The sequence below is a fragment of the Crocuta crocuta genome, unplaced genomic scaffold (genome assembly GCF_008692635.1).
Source record: "Crocuta crocuta isolate KB4526 unplaced genomic scaffold, BGI_CrCroc_1.0 scaffold3, whole genome shotgun sequence".
In the NCBI taxonomy this organism is placed as follows: Eukaryota; Metazoa; Chordata; class Mammalia; order Carnivora; family Hyaenidae; genus Crocuta; species Crocuta crocuta.
The window spans coordinates 12,781,159-12,796,471 of NW_027529934.1; the positions used below are offsets into that span (position 1 = coordinate 12,781,159).

A 15,313-nucleotide genomic window follows, 5' to 3' on the forward strand; every position below is an offset into this window, starting at 1 on the left:
TTTATGTTAGAAAGCTAGTAGCCAACTGCTCAAATACTTAACAATGAAGATGTCAGTACATAGGTAAAACGTGCAAAGAAAAGAGAAGTGCAAGTATACATTACCCTATAAAACATCCTGTCACCAAAACATAACATCTCAGCAAAGGCATTGAGCCAGCAGTGCAAAAAGGCAAAAAACATAAGGAACAGCATCAGCACACCTAAAAATAAGATTAACAATATTAAGAGTCTTTCCAAATGGTTCATATACCTAGCAGTCATTTTTTTAACGTTTATTTATTTTTGAAAGAGTGCAAGCACAAGTGAGAGAGGGGCAGAGAAAGAGGGAGAGAGGTTCTGAAGTGGGCTCTGTGCTGACAGCTCAAACTCATGAACTACAAGATCATGACCTGAGCCAAAGTCGAACGCTTAACCAACTGAGCCACCAAGGCGCCCCCCAGTAACTACTTTTACGTCATCATTTGCTTAGTTGTAATTATTCTGTAAAATAAAAGATACTGTTCCAGTTTACCCACTCAAGAGATGATACAGTGTTCTTTTGAAAGTTATTTTAATTTTAGAAAGGAATAACTACCTTCTAAGTGGGTTTCAAGAGAAAAAGAAAAAAAAAACAGGCTGGATCATTTGTTAAGTTTATCTATTTTGAGAGAGAGGGAGTGCAAATGGGGGAGGGGCAGCGAAGGGGGAGAGAATCTCAAGCAGGTTCCACACGGTCAACACAGAGCCCGATGTGGGGCTCGAACTCACAAACCATGAGATCATTACCTGAGCCAATGTCAGACGTTTAACCAATTGAGTCACCCAGGCACCCCATAACCCAGCCTGTTTTTAACAGAAATGCCTCAGTGGCATTTCTATTGCCTAGATGAAGCCTGCATCAGATTCTGTGTCTCCCCCTCTCTCTGCCCCTCCCCTGCTTGCACTCTCTTTCTCTCTCCCAAAGACATATAAACATTAAAAAAAAAAAGTTTAAGAAAAAAAAAATGCCTCGATGTACAGCTAGCTTAACTTGGTACCCAAAGCCTTTTAAAATCTGCATTCCTCTAAATCAGCTGCTTAAAACTGATGGAGATTTTGGGGCACCTGGATGGCCTAGTCAGTTGAGCGTCCGACTTCGGCTCAGGTCATGATCTCATGGTTCTTGGGTTTCAGCCCGGCATCCGGCTCTGTGCTGACAGCTCAGAGCCTGGAGCCTGCTTCGGATTCTGTGTCTTCCTCTCTCTCTGCCCCTCCCCTGCTCACACTCTCTCAAGAATAAATAAGACTAAAAAAATTTTTTGAAAGCAGCAAAAACTGAGGGAGATTTTGCTCCCTCGAGAACATCTGAAAATTCTGACGACATTTCACTGTCACAACTCAAGGGACGGGGGCCGTACTGGTATCTAATTACAGAGGTGGGGATGTTGCTACCTAACCTACGATATACAAGATAGCCTCCCCACACGGAGTTATTCAGCCCAAAATGTCCAAGCTGACCAAGTTAACTGATGGTGGACTCTACTCCAGTGTTGTAAACACCATAAGTGGACTTCTGCTGTTCTAAAATTCCCCATGCCTTTGCCTGCATCCCGCTACCCAGAAGCCCATTTCCACCACTTCTCTGCCAAACACCTGTTTTTCAATACTCAGTATTAAATGTCATGTCCAATATGATATGCAGTTCATCAGCATTTTGTTCATCCTACTTAAGTAATATATATTACAACATATATTGTACATTATGTAATATTGTAAAATATCCATTTATACGCCTACCCCTTTCATTCACCTGTTTATTAAAAAATATCAAAAAATATTTATGGAGCATCCACTACATATTACACAACATTAGAAAGATTGTGATTGGCTAACTGGCTATATGACACAATCCTTGATATCAAGGAATTGCAACCTAGTGAGGAAGATATGCATTTAATACACATTCTATTAGAGGGACAGATAAAAGAATTTATTGGAGTAAATCTGGAGGGACAATCAGAAAGGGTTACCTAAGAGCCTGGGAGAAGCAAAAGCAGAAAGAAGGTAATGGAAAAACATTACCAACATTTAAGGGGCAGAGAAAAAAGAAAGTAAGTAAAGGAAACTGTAAATACAATCACACTGAAAGCTTCCAGAGAGTAGAGTATGTATGTCCTGTTCATTACTAGGTCCTCAGCACCTAGCACACAATAGGTACTCCTATATCTCTAGAAAAAAATAAGTGGAATGAATGAAGTTAGGAGATAGAGGTATGGCCAGAAAGACAGGAGAGTAAGAATGAGTGGTGAGAAAGAAACTTCCAAATGTGGCCAACAGCTGCTTCCTGGAGAGGAAACAGGATAAACGCTAACCCATCTACCAGATTTAGAACCAGGAGGTTACTAGTGATTTCAACAAAGGCCATGTCGGTGGCCTGGATGGATTAGGCACAAGATTACAGTGAACTGGACAGTGAACGGGAAGACCAGGTGTAAACATGGGCTATCCACCCACAGTCACAGAAAGCAAAACTTGAGTGAGAGTCAGAAGACAAATGGGAAGACTGGGCTGAACCTGGAAGCACACTTACTTATGAGACAGATGGAAAGAGGTTGACTGGGTACAGATGTACAGATGAGTTCACAGCAAAAAACAGGTATATCAAAAGAGTGCATATATGATAGCCCTCTTTTTCCTGACGACTGCATAAAGAGCCACATGTTACCTGGCAAGATGGAATTAAATACACACAGGACCAGAACACGAGCGCTGAAGGGCTCCTGTTTGATATTCCGAAACAAAGGGGTGCAGAGCCTTTCAAAGATGTAGTATACATAAAAAAGGCAACCAAACACCTGGAAAACAGAAAGACATAATAATGATGGCTTGGTAAGGAAAGATGGTGATTTCTTTCCTTCAACATAAGAGGAATGTGACCCTCAGACTGATGTTTCCATTTACATTCAATTTAATGTCACTATATAAAATTGCCAAGCTACAATCCTTCACAGATATCACTCAAGCCTAGTTTCTACCGTACCTTCTCCCAAGCCTTTACCAAATGACGTACCAAACCCTTGGAACCTGCTTTTCCTGCTACATGAAACCCGGAACAGAAGAACTTATTTCATAAATGGGTATTTGGTTGAGACAAGACTTAAAAAGGAAACTTCTGGGATTTAGGAGTCTTATGATTCATACTCTACCCACACATATATATCCCAAAATAAAAAACCTTAAGGGGAAGGGGAAATTAATGTAGATGCTAACTAAAGTAACCAAATGAAATGACTTAACTAAAATAAATTATTTTACTGAAGGAAATGACTTTTGACCTTGACAAAACAAATACCATGTGCTGTACTGGTAATAGTTTAAAAGACTTCAGAAAGAGTTCTAGAGTCCCCTGTAGACAGGAATTTACCAAAACTTAAACTAAATTAAATGAGTATTATAAATTTGAATCCCCATCTCTCACCAATCAACAAACCTTAGGTGGTTAAAGAAAAAATTCACCTGTAAAAACTGCATTGCAACATAACCCCATCTTACAGTGGGAGTCCTAAAAAGGAAGAAACTAAGTAAGTTTTCTAAAGAAAGTAAATGAACACAGCACATCATTTCTGGCATAGGAAACGCCTGCATAATTCTGTCAAGAATTACTGGAATCAAACTGGATTGCTAGAATCACCATTTGGGGCTTTCCCGTGCCAGCGTGAGAATTAAAGCTTATCCTATACCCTTTATAACCCTGCAGGAACTGCCCCCTCCCTACTGCCCCACCTCACGCAGACTACACTTTGGTACTCAACACACTCCTAACCTCACGTTACCATTACCTGGGATAGTTGTCGCGGTAGATGAGGGTAGGAGCAAACAGAAAGTACAAATACTGGTTGACTGTGGGCACTGGAATAGTCTCTGGAAAAGGAAAACTATGGTTAGATCAGACACTCTTCAGCTTCTCCTGGCAAAACTAAAAGGGAGAAATAAGAAAGCACACCATAGGGAAGAATGCCTTCTCTTAGCCCACGTCACTGCTTCCTGATCTCCCCAAATGAAGACTTCTTATTCTCACACAGATTCAATATTACCAATCCATCTAAACTAAGTTACTCCTGTGACTTAGATATACCTTCTAGAGTCTGAAGCAGCAATTCCACGGGTAAGTACACATGGGTGTAATGAGTCTATTAACATCCTATAAAAATAAGACAAAGTCTAAGAGTCTGGTGATCAATGTTTTTCAATTGTAGGTACAAAGGCAGAACGGGAAAATCGGGAAACAGTAAGACAGTCTTCCAAATCAGTATGGATCCTACATATTTGAAATTGAACATAAGGTCTATAGAATGTAATATGCCATCCCACTAAACAGCAAAAGTTGAAATATTCTATTGAATAATCCTTGACCTAATGAAATTACATACTTGATTTCTCCTTAGCTGAATTTAGTACCCGAGGCACATTCTCTCTGACAAATGAATAGGCCTTCATTATGAAACGAATCTACAAAAGGAGGGGGGGAAAAGATGAATTTTCTACCATTGTCTTGTCTCCATAAGCAACCTCAGAACAGCACTAGATTATAATCATATAAAGAACTTCCTGATTTTGCATACACCGACTCAAGTTCACTTTTATGGAATAAAACAAATGAAAAACAAACTCAAGAACATGTTACTACTCAAATTATTTTGCATCAAACAGCATTATCTACTACAAGTATATTACAGTAAGAAATGAAAAGCCTATTCAGAGAACATCTCCTGAAACAGTCCTTCCCATTAGTCACATAGAGCAGCCAATGTAAGTCAGAAAATTCTAAAGGGTGTATAAGCAAAATAAATCCTTTATTCAGATGGGAACAGTTTATATGACAGTACAATGAATCAGACACCTCAAAGGTAGAGTTTTTAATTACAAAAATATTTTATAATTTAAATGACTTCTACACATGTTCAAGAACATGTGAGTCCATCCAGCACAGTTCAATATAACTTCATTACCAAGAATCAGAGGATACTGAAACTAGTATGAATTTTAAGATATGAGGTGATCTAGTTTACCACTTTAATTTTATAAATAATAGCTCAGAGAACCAGATAGAAAAATGTATCCAAATAATACAACTAAAAATAACAAAACAACAGTAGTACTTTAACTAAGCACAGCACTACATTGGACAACACTCAAAACCTTACCTGTTCAAGTATAACGATGCACCGGGAAGCTGGTGGTAGCGTATAAGCTAATGCAATGTATGTTGGTCCCAAACCTAGAACTATCAGGAAGACCGTGAAAAGGAAGGCATGGATGAGAGAGTGGACCACTGGATGACAACTCCGGCTGTAGCCTCTGGCCCAACGTTGAAAGAGGAAATAGGGAACTGAAAGTGTACTCAAAAACATGGTCCACCATGTCCACATAGCAATAGGAAATTTGCCAAAAGCGTAAGACATGAGGTTGAACTCAAGCACCAGCCTAGGGAGAAGGAGCACAGAGAAAGAACACAGAAGCAGATTTTTAATGTGCGTCGACTCACAGAATCCAGAACTATCAGACCTAAAACTCTCAACCTTAGGAAATACAACATTAATCTACTCTAGTCATGGAGGTAACAGCTGTGCTAGAGAGAGAACTGCTCCGAGCCTCTGCTTCACAACAAATTTTCTAAAAGCCCTAAGATAATATAGTCTTTGAACATAAGGTACCCAAGATCACCTAAAAGAATAATACTTTAAGCTTCTCAGTGATTAGATTCTAACATTAATCAATTTTAAGTTCTAAAGTTAATATCTAAAGTATTCAAACAGCAATCACTGTTAAGTCCAAAAGATGATTAAGAATAGGAAAAATTCAAAAATCCACTAATATGCTATTATACCATTATCGCAAAATGTGATTTTCTAATAATGCACATAATCCAATGTATGATTACCACTCTATTATTTTTAAGTTACAATTTCATTTTTACATTAAAAAGAAATGTTTTTCAAGCAGCAAATTCCAGTAAGCTATTTATTTATACTAACAACCTGAAATGCATACCGTATTAGAAAATCGATAAACTGTATATACAAAATTCTCCCATTTAGGAAAATTACTTAGAAACTGCTAATAATGGAATACTAAACAAGACCATTTTAAAAATTAATGAAACTTCTAATACTCCATTTAGTTATGCTCTTTGGGAGAGAGGAATCTCACCCTCCAGTGAGCTACTTTGGGAGTTTCTGAAGCCAACTTAAACCAAGTCACCCAAATTTACCAAAATTTAAATATAATGAAAGCTCCCAACACCCCGTGCAGGAACTACCCAAACATTCTTTTTCTTGTCTTACCTTCCTTCATCAATGTAATCTACTACCAGCGTGCTGAGGATAAAGAGAATGAGCAGGGCAATAAACATGTGGTATATTGTTCTGATGTGGTCCACCTCAAACAGCTCACTGTAAACACAGTTCAAATGAACAAATTAATTATCTGTATTTAATGTTAAACCCCCACATATTAAAGACTTAAGGCAATTCGGCAGGGGTCTAATCAACCCTTGAATAGAAATCATGAGCAAACATCTCCGAAAGTATCACAGAATATTAAACCTGAAGCAGAGACAGGCAATGACATAACCAAGGTGAAAACTTAATATAAAAGCTTAGGATCAAGCTCTTTCTAATAAAATGATACTGCCTTCTAAAAACAGCATGGATATCAAACATTTAAAACAAATGACGGGTATTCTTGAAAACCTGCCTGGAGTGGCTGTTTTGTAGGCAGGCAAAAGACAATGAAAACAGGAAACACAAAAGCTATCCCAAAGATTAACAAGTTGTTTTTTTTTTTAATCCTATTCTTACATTCCACTGCCTACATTTAATTTACATTAAGTGCTATCTATTTCCAAGATGTTAAAGTTCACATGCATCTGGGGAGCCTGGGTGGCTTAGTCAGTTGAGTGTCCAACTTTGGCTCAGACTGTGATCTCACTGTTTGTGAGTTCAAGCCCCAGATGGGGCTTGCTGCTGTCATGCAGAGCTTGCTTTGGATCCTCTGTCCTGCACCCCACCCCAGTCTCTGCCCCTCCCCTGCTTGCACTCTCTCTCAAAAGTCAGAAAACAAAACACAGCAACGTAAAGATTCACATGTATGCATTTCTATAATGACGATAATCAACCACTACCCTATATATCTATAAACTTAATCATTTACTAATGCTTTTACTTTCTATCCTCACTAATCTTTGCATTTAAGATAGGGCTACTTTTAAAATATAGCAACAACTTTCCAGATGACATTTTCTTAAATAGATGTTTTTTTCTATTTAACTAAAACAAGTTGTTTAGCTTTGTTTTTTGCAAAGATGTATGCCCGTCATTGGGATGCCTGGGTGGCTCAACTCAGTTAAGCGTCTGTCTCTCTCCCTCTCAAAAATAAATAAACATTAGGGGCGCCTGGGTGGTTCAGTCGGTTGAGCATCCGACTTTAGTTCAGGTCATGGTCTTGTGGTTCGTGCAAGTCCCGCATCGGGCTCTGTGCCGACAGCTCAGAGCCTGGAGCCTGCTTCGGATTCTGTGTCTCCCTTTCTCTCTGTCCCTCCCCTGATCACACTCTGGGTCTCTCTCTCAAAAATAAATATTTAAAACATAAACAAACGAACAAACATTATAAAAAGAATTTTAAAAAAAGATGTATGCTCATCATCTAAATAACTTTTCAAAGATATTTTAGATTTCCCTGGATTAGGGATCTTCAAATCCTAATAAAAACCTGAGACTTCAAATTCTAATATGACCTCTTTCAACAATAGCCAAATCATGGAAAGAGCCTAAGTGTCTATCACCTGACGAATGGATCAAGAAGATGTGGTTTATCTATACAATGGAATACTACATGGCAATGAGAAAGAATGAAATCTGGCCATGTGTAGCAACGTGAATGGGACTTGAGGGTATCATGCAGAGTGAAATAAGTCAGGCCAAGAAAGACAAATACCATGTTTTCACTTATAAGTGGAACAGGAGAAACTTAACAGAGGACCATGGGGGAGGGGAAGGGGAAAAAATAGTTAAGGAAAGGGAGGGGGGCACACCATAAGAGACTCTTTAATACTGAAAACAAACTGAGGGCTCATGGGGGTGGGGGAGAGGGGAAGGGGGGGTGATGGGCATGGAGGAGGGCACTTGTGGGGATGAGCACTGGGTGTTATACGGAAACCAACTTGACAATAAACTATGAAAGAAAAAAAAAATTCTAAGACGACCTGAGCCATAAAATATATGTTTTATTTCCTTGGTTAAAAAAATGTTTTATAATTATAGGATACTTTAATTTTATTATTTAACACAGTATAATTCTATCATTAAAATCTTAATTATAATGTTCAAATTCATTTCTTTTCCCCTTTATGTGAAAAGCCTGCATTTCCTCCCAGATACAGACTTTAAAAGATCAATTTCTTCAAACAACAGTGTGGCAGAACACTGAAATCATATTCTACATGACCTAATGTGTTCAGAAAACCCGCCTTCTTGGAGCACCAAGATGCCTCAGGCGGCTGAGTGTCTGACTTCGGCTCAGGTCATGATGTCGCGGTTTGTGAGCTTGAGCCCTGCGTGGGGCTCTCTGCTGTCAGCACAGAGCCTGTTTTGGATCCTCTGTCCCCCTCTTTCTTCTCATCAAAGTTAAGTAATACAGATCAAGTTGGCTCACAGAAAGTGAATTTTGATAAGTATTAGATGTATTGGTTATTTTTTCTTTTTTGAGAGAGAGCAAGCCTCCTTTGAAACTAGATATAGAACAGGAAGATCACAAAGGAGGAAAAGAGACAGCACGTGTACAAGAAGTATCAAAACCAATGTTTATACGAATACAGAACAAACTCATTAAACATGCGCAGATTAAGCAGTGATTTGAATTCAAACAAAGAATTTAAGAAAAGCCACTAAAAATACTCACTCTAAGAGAGACCGCCTTACAACAAAAATCTTTCCATGTTCCGGAGGTGCTCTGAGATCTCTGGGAAGAACAAAAAATTAAATTAAAATGTAAATACTTCAAGTATTTTAAGAAATGTAAACCTATAGATAAGAGAAAGAATATTACCAACTAGAGCATAAAACATGAATGAAGCAGCTTCTCACTATGACCCAGGTACCACGTTAAGGGTTCTATGCGTGTTACCTCACTTACTACTGAGCAACGCCGTGAGCTAAATACGGGCCTAGGGAGGAAGAGAGGTTAGGCGCCCCTCACTACAGCAGCGGTCAAAGGCTCTCCACAGCCCCGCCCCTACGGAAATGCAGGGCTGGCTTCACACTGACAGCCACTCTCTTCTGACAGGCCTCGAGCCCTGCTCCCGTTCGCATGCTGTGACTGGTCTGTCCTCTGAAATCGCACTGAAGTTTCTGATACCAGGGCACCTGGGTGGCTCAGTTAGTTAAGCATCAGACTCTTGATTTTGGCTCCGGTCATGATCTCACAGTTCGTGACCTCGAGCCCCACTTCGGGTGACCTCAAGCCCCACTTCGGGTGAGCTTGAGCCCCACTTCAGGTAAAAAACAAAAACAAACAAAAAACCAAAACCCGGAGCCCTGCTTCTCTCTGCCCCCTTGCTCACTTGCGCCCTCTCTCTCAAAAAAACAAAAAACAAAAAACAAAAAGAACCATGGTCTTAAATGAGGTACATGTTTGTTATAATCCTCATATTAAGATGAAGAAAACCACCCTTCAAGTGGTTCATTTGTCTAAGGCAACACAGAGCTAATAAAAAGTGGTACGTGTGTGTGAATCCAGGCATTTTTACTTCAGTCCATATCTGACTACTGAGCATGATCAGAGCACATGTTTGCACTAAAAGAAACTAATATTCATACTTACTTAGCTCTGTGGTTGTTCTCTCCTTCGAGAACAGAGAAGCTCGTGATAGCACACCCACCACTGTCTAATGATGTTGATTTTTCAATGAGGTTGTTCACAAAATCATCAAAGTGACTGCCAACTTCCTTCATAAAAAATGGCTTCAATTCCTAGAATTAAACACACACAAACACATACACATTAGGAACTAGCACATACTGGTGGATTATTAACATTTTCCAAAGGATTCTCTCAAACAGAGCTGGATCAGAAAAACGATTTCCACAGCTGAGCTGCAGTTGCAGAAATGGCAATTTAAAAAAGCAACATGCTAATTTATGCCTTTTAAAAAATTTAACCCTTTTATATATAAATCAAAACATCAAAGTAATTACCTACTAAACGAACTTCTACAAAAGATATATAAAAACAAAATAACAGAAATGATAAAAATGACAGTCTATTTCTCTTCCAATTTTGATCTGGAAAAGAACAAAAAGGGGCGCCTGGGTGGCTTAGTCAGTTAAGCGTCCGACTTTCACTTAGGTCATGATCTCGCGGTTCGTGGGTTCGAGCCCCGCGTCGGGCTCTGTGCTGACTGCCAGCTCAGAGCCTGGAGCCTGTTTCAGTCTGTGACTCCCTCTCTCTCTGACCCTTCCCTGTTCACGCTGTCTCTCTCTCTCCTAGAAATAAATAAAAAACATTAAAAAAAAAGAACAAAAAGTAATCTTAAGTCCCTTTTTATTTCAAGCCACCCCTACACCCACGAATACACTCTGTTTATAATTTAGGTCATGTCGTTTCCACGGGATATCAACATTTATACAATAATATTTGTTGCTACCTCCACAGCTATATATTTATCTAACCGTAACACACACTTTCATAACATAAAATTGTTATATATTTTGGTCTCAAACTATTTTTAACAACTTAAAACTTACATATCCACAGTTTTTGAAAAGTATGAAGAAAAACATACTTCTTCAGGTTATAACAGGCCACCTACTACAGGTATTCAAATTGTAAATTTGAGCATTTTTAAATTGGTAGGACGCATACACATACAGGCAAACAAAGCCTTACAATGACTTCAAGAAAGAAATGCTCATTCTTCTAACTAAACTGTTTAGGTTGAACCTAAAATATCACAAGTAGCATTTTTCTACATTCTGTTATACTAAGAGTTTGACTAAGTCCTTAAGAGGAAAGCCTGAATAAAAATATCAATGTATCTGAAGGCTTTTCAAACTGAGACGGGGAAACTAAAGAGACGCCATGAAAAACTGCTTTTTCTGCTCCTTTTCCTACTTCTATTCCTGCTAGGGCTCTTATCCCTGCCTTACATACGCCTTATAGAACAGATAATGTACGTCCTCCCTGGAAAGGTCAAGGAGTTAGTGATTTCTTTGGAGTCTTCCAGCACAAAGACATAACACTCAAGGAGTGACCAGGTGGTGTGGTCACGAACATTCCAAAGACCCCTGGGCTCCAGGGCATAAGTGACTTAGGAAGGACACCTAAATGTGTGTCTTTGTTCCGAATGCCTGAGAAGACATGTCACCAGACCACAATCCTCAATAAAAACCCTGGCCTGCAAGCAAAGACAATTCTCACTCCTTATCTACACTGTAGGTCTTCAATAAACTCTGCGCTCACTTCCTCTCAGCGGGTGTTTGACTTCTATCCTGAGAGAAGCCAAGGACCCTCCTGGCTGCTCCTGTGGGACAGCCCCTCTGGGTCCTTGGACCCAGTCAGTCTGCATCAAAACTGCTCCCACAATTCCCAAATGCCTTTTGGGTCCTGGGCAGTGAGATTACACTAAAATCCTAGCTGCCACGTGACAGCAGACAGAAATGGAAAATACAAGATATACACATATAAATACACAGAGAACTACCTACGTGTCACCTGAGCAATACATGGGAGATCGGCAAAGAAAGCAAGTAGGAAATGATTGGAAGTGGCTTTTTTGAGCCGGGAGTTGAGCTGAAACCTCACAAAAAAAAAAAAAAAAGGAAGATTTCAGATTAAGTGAAAAGTGCCAGAAGGAGGCAATATGATAAAATGCAGAGAGATAGGAAAGTATGAGCCAAACAGCAAACATCAGCAACACAGGTTGCTTTGAAGAACAAAATATTGAGGACCTATGTTCCTTAGAAGAAACAACAAAGAGCTTGTATAGAATTATTTTTTCATATCAAGGTTACCTCCTAGTATTTTATTTTAGTTCTTTTGCCTGTTCCATTTCGATTATATGTCCATCCTCACATTTCAAAATTTTTCAACAGGATGCTCTCCCAACAAACAAAACCAAAAAAAGGGATGAACAAAAAAAAGGTGTCTTCTCATTTAATCTCTAGAGTTGGACTGATTCATAAAGATTTTATTTATTTATTTTCTCCAACCTGTATTAACATGTTTTCCCATGCGGAAGGGAAGTGCTCGTTCTGGGCAGGGTTTCAGCCATTAGAGACACAATAACGAACAAAACCAAGACCCTGTCTTCACGCAACTTAAAATCTCAACGAGGGTGGATAGGACATACAGAATGCAGGATGGGTGTTATGGAAGAAATATGCAGAGGTATGGGGGGAGAGGGGAGCAGAAGGGAAGGGGTTTTTCATAGAGGTCAATAAAAGCCTCAGAGACAGTAGGACACGGGAGAGGATTTGAAGGACGTTAAGAGGGCAAGTTAGTGGATATCTGTGGGAAAAGTATCAGGAAGAAAAAAAGGATCAACACAAAAACCCCTGAGGCAGAAACACCCTGAGCAAATTTGAGAAATATTAAGGAAGCAGGATGTCACAGCTGAAGAGGAGTAATGAGAGCTGAGGTCAGAAAGGAGAGAGTGGGCGCCTGGCTGGCTCACATGGTAGAACAAGTGACCCTTGACCTCACGATTGTGAGTTCAAGCCCCATGTAAGACACAGAGCCTACTTGAAATAAGAAAAGGAAGAGAGGGATGTCAGGAAGGGGGCTACACAACATAAGGTCTTAACACTTTGCTCCCTGCTCCTATCAGGCCACTGAAATTTTGCTCAGCATTAAAAAGAGAAGCCTGCGGGGCGCCCGGGAGGCTCAGTCGTCATCATCTCCTGGTTTGCAGGAATGAGCCCCGGGTAGGGCTCTGCAATGACTTCCCTTACAAGGGTCCAACCTGCAGCAGGACACGCACACGGCTGCTACCATGTGGGCTGTCCACGGAACCTCCACGTCATCCCTGCGCAGGGGCCACGATGATCCCTGTTATCGTGCCAACTTTCGTATACGTGCTGCCAAAGCGAGGGCACAGGCTGTCCATTTCAATTCTGGATGCTGTGCGTGCTTGCCAAAACAGCTCCTTTGTTTTAAGTAGGCTCTATACCCAATACAAAGCTTGAACTCATGTCCCCTGAGATCAAGGGGTGCATGATCAAATACAAAAATAAACGTAAAAAGTTGGGGGGTGGCACCTGGATGGCTCAGTCAGTTAAGCATCCGACTCTTGCTTTCAGCTCAGGTCACGATCTCACAGTTCATGAGTTCGAGCCTTGTCTCAGGCTCTGCATGGACAGTGAGGAGCCTGCTTGGGATTCTCTCTCTCTCTCTCTCTCTCTCTCTCTCTCTCCCCCCCCCTTCTCTCTCAAATGTAAAGAAATAAACTTAAAAATTTGTTTTCTCAAAAAGCCTGGAATCTTGAAATGGATTCCTCATATTTTAGAACCAGTCCCCTTCCCAATTAAGTACTGGCTTAAATAGACCAGAAGCAAGAAAAAAATCATAATAAATGTTGTACAAATGTCAGTAAAAGCTGTTAAAATCAGGTCTTAATCCACCCAACTTGAGGTGAATAGAGTAACATCTTCTGTCACAAGCGCTTGGCCTTACACTCCAAAGTACTCCACAGCCTTGGTCCTGTGGTGAGGAAACCCAACAGCAATCTCCCAACCCTCACCCTCTTCATCAACGGTGCCCTCTTCTTTCCCCCTTCCTTCTATCCCTCTTCTCTCCATACTCCACGAGTCCTGCCTTTTCTTCTTTTCCAGTCACTCCACAAATAAGAGTATCCCTTGCTATCCCAACCCGCTATCCAACCCCCGGAACCAAACTGACTTGGAAGACAAAGAGCACTTTACTCAGCACCCAGGGTGATGAACAAGATAGACACAGCCCTGCTCTCATGGAGCTCACCGGCCACCAATGAGGAACGGCATAAATTATTAGTGGTGCAGGGAATGCCACAAAGTGGTATTCAGAGTGACAGGAAACAGAGACAGAGAAGACAGAAAGTAAGAGAATTAAATCACAGCCATCCCAACAGCATCAGGAACAGTATAAAGTGGTGACAGATGTCAAGTCTCCTTGTAACTTGCTTTCACAACCGCCTCCCCCACTGTGACCCCAACCTCTCACACCCTGGACAGGACAGAACACTTCTGGGGGAGGCTGAGGAAAAAAGGTACTTTTTTTTTAAATGTTTATTTATTTTTGAGAGATCATGAGCACACGAGCAGGGGAGGGGCAGAGGGAGAGGGAGACACAGAATCCGAAGCAGGCTCCAGGCTCTGAGCTGTCAGCAGAGACCAACCTGGGGCTAGATCTCACAAGCCGGGACTGTGAGATCATGCCCTGCGGTCGGACGCTTAGCCGACTGAGCCACTCAGGAGCCCCAAAAGGTACTATTTTAATATGACTGATTTATGTCTACTTTCCCTGAAATCAAATTTATATGTGGGTAGGAAACAAGTATCTTTAGTGTTGAGAAATAAAGTAGAAAAATACAAGCTTTCAGCCAGGCAGACCTGGATTCAAATTCTACCTCCACCAGCTGAGTGTGGCCTCAGGCAAGCTATTTTACCAGTTACTCCTGTGCAAAACTGAGACAAAAACATCTAACTTACTAAACTGCTGTGTGGAATTTTAAAAAAGCCTCAAAACAAAAGCCCCTGCACAAACTGCCCAGCACAGTATCTGACATAGTTATCGCCCTACAGATACCTATCCTACTGCTACAACCTAGCCAGAGCTACCTGATTGCGGGGTGGAAGGGGGAACCCAAAAAACAAACCAAAAAAATGTAATATAAAAATCATGCTATAATTATTTTTTATTATTTTTATTTAAATTTCTTTTTTTTTTAATTTTTTTAAATGTTTTATTTCTAGGAGAGAGAGAGAGAGAGAGAGAGAGAGAGTCAGCGTGAGTAGGGGAGGGTCAGAGAGAGAGGGAGTCACAGACTGAAACAGGCTCCAGGCTCTGAGCTGGCAGTCAGCACAGAGCCCGACGCGGGGCTCGAACCCACGAACCGCGAGATCATGACCTAAGCGAAAGTCGGACACTTAACCGACTAAGCCACCCAGGTGCCCCTATTTTTATTTAAATTTCAATTAGTTCACATACAGTATAATACTGGTTTTAGGTATACAATACAGTGATTCGAAACTTACATGTCACCGGCGCTCAGCGGGTCAAGTGCCCTCCGGAATTCCCCGGCGCCTATTGAAACCAAGCCC

General features: G+C 40.6%; 1 protein-coding gene across 4 annotated transcripts in view; it reads right to left on the reverse strand.

The window, feature by feature from the left end:
• SOAT1 (sterol O-acyltransferase 1) overlaps positions 1 to 15,313 on the reverse strand; it is a 69,892-nt gene that overhangs the window by 14,522 nt on the left and 40,057 nt on the right. For all 4 annotated transcript variants that reach the window (XM_077763292.1, XM_077763293.1, XM_077763291.1 and 1 more), the window contains 9 exons: positions 9,840 to 9,988; positions 8,919 to 8,978; positions 6,305 to 6,412; positions 5,165 to 5,444; positions 4,391 to 4,469; positions 3,800 to 3,881; positions 3,477 to 3,522; positions 2,686 to 2,815; positions 105 to 202 (listed from right to left, as the gene is read on the reverse strand). In XM_077763292.1, the coding sequence (XP_077619418.1) occupies positions 105 to 202; positions 2,686 to 2,815; positions 3,477 to 3,522; positions 3,800 to 3,881; positions 4,391 to 4,469; positions 5,165 to 5,444; positions 6,305 to 6,412; positions 8,919 to 8,978; positions 9,840 to 9,988 (1,032 nt within the window). The remainder of the gene's footprint in view (positions 1 to 104; positions 203 to 2,685; positions 2,816 to 3,476; positions 3,523 to 3,799; positions 3,882 to 4,390; positions 4,470 to 5,164; positions 5,445 to 6,304; positions 6,413 to 8,918; positions 8,979 to 9,839; positions 9,989 to 15,313) is intronic.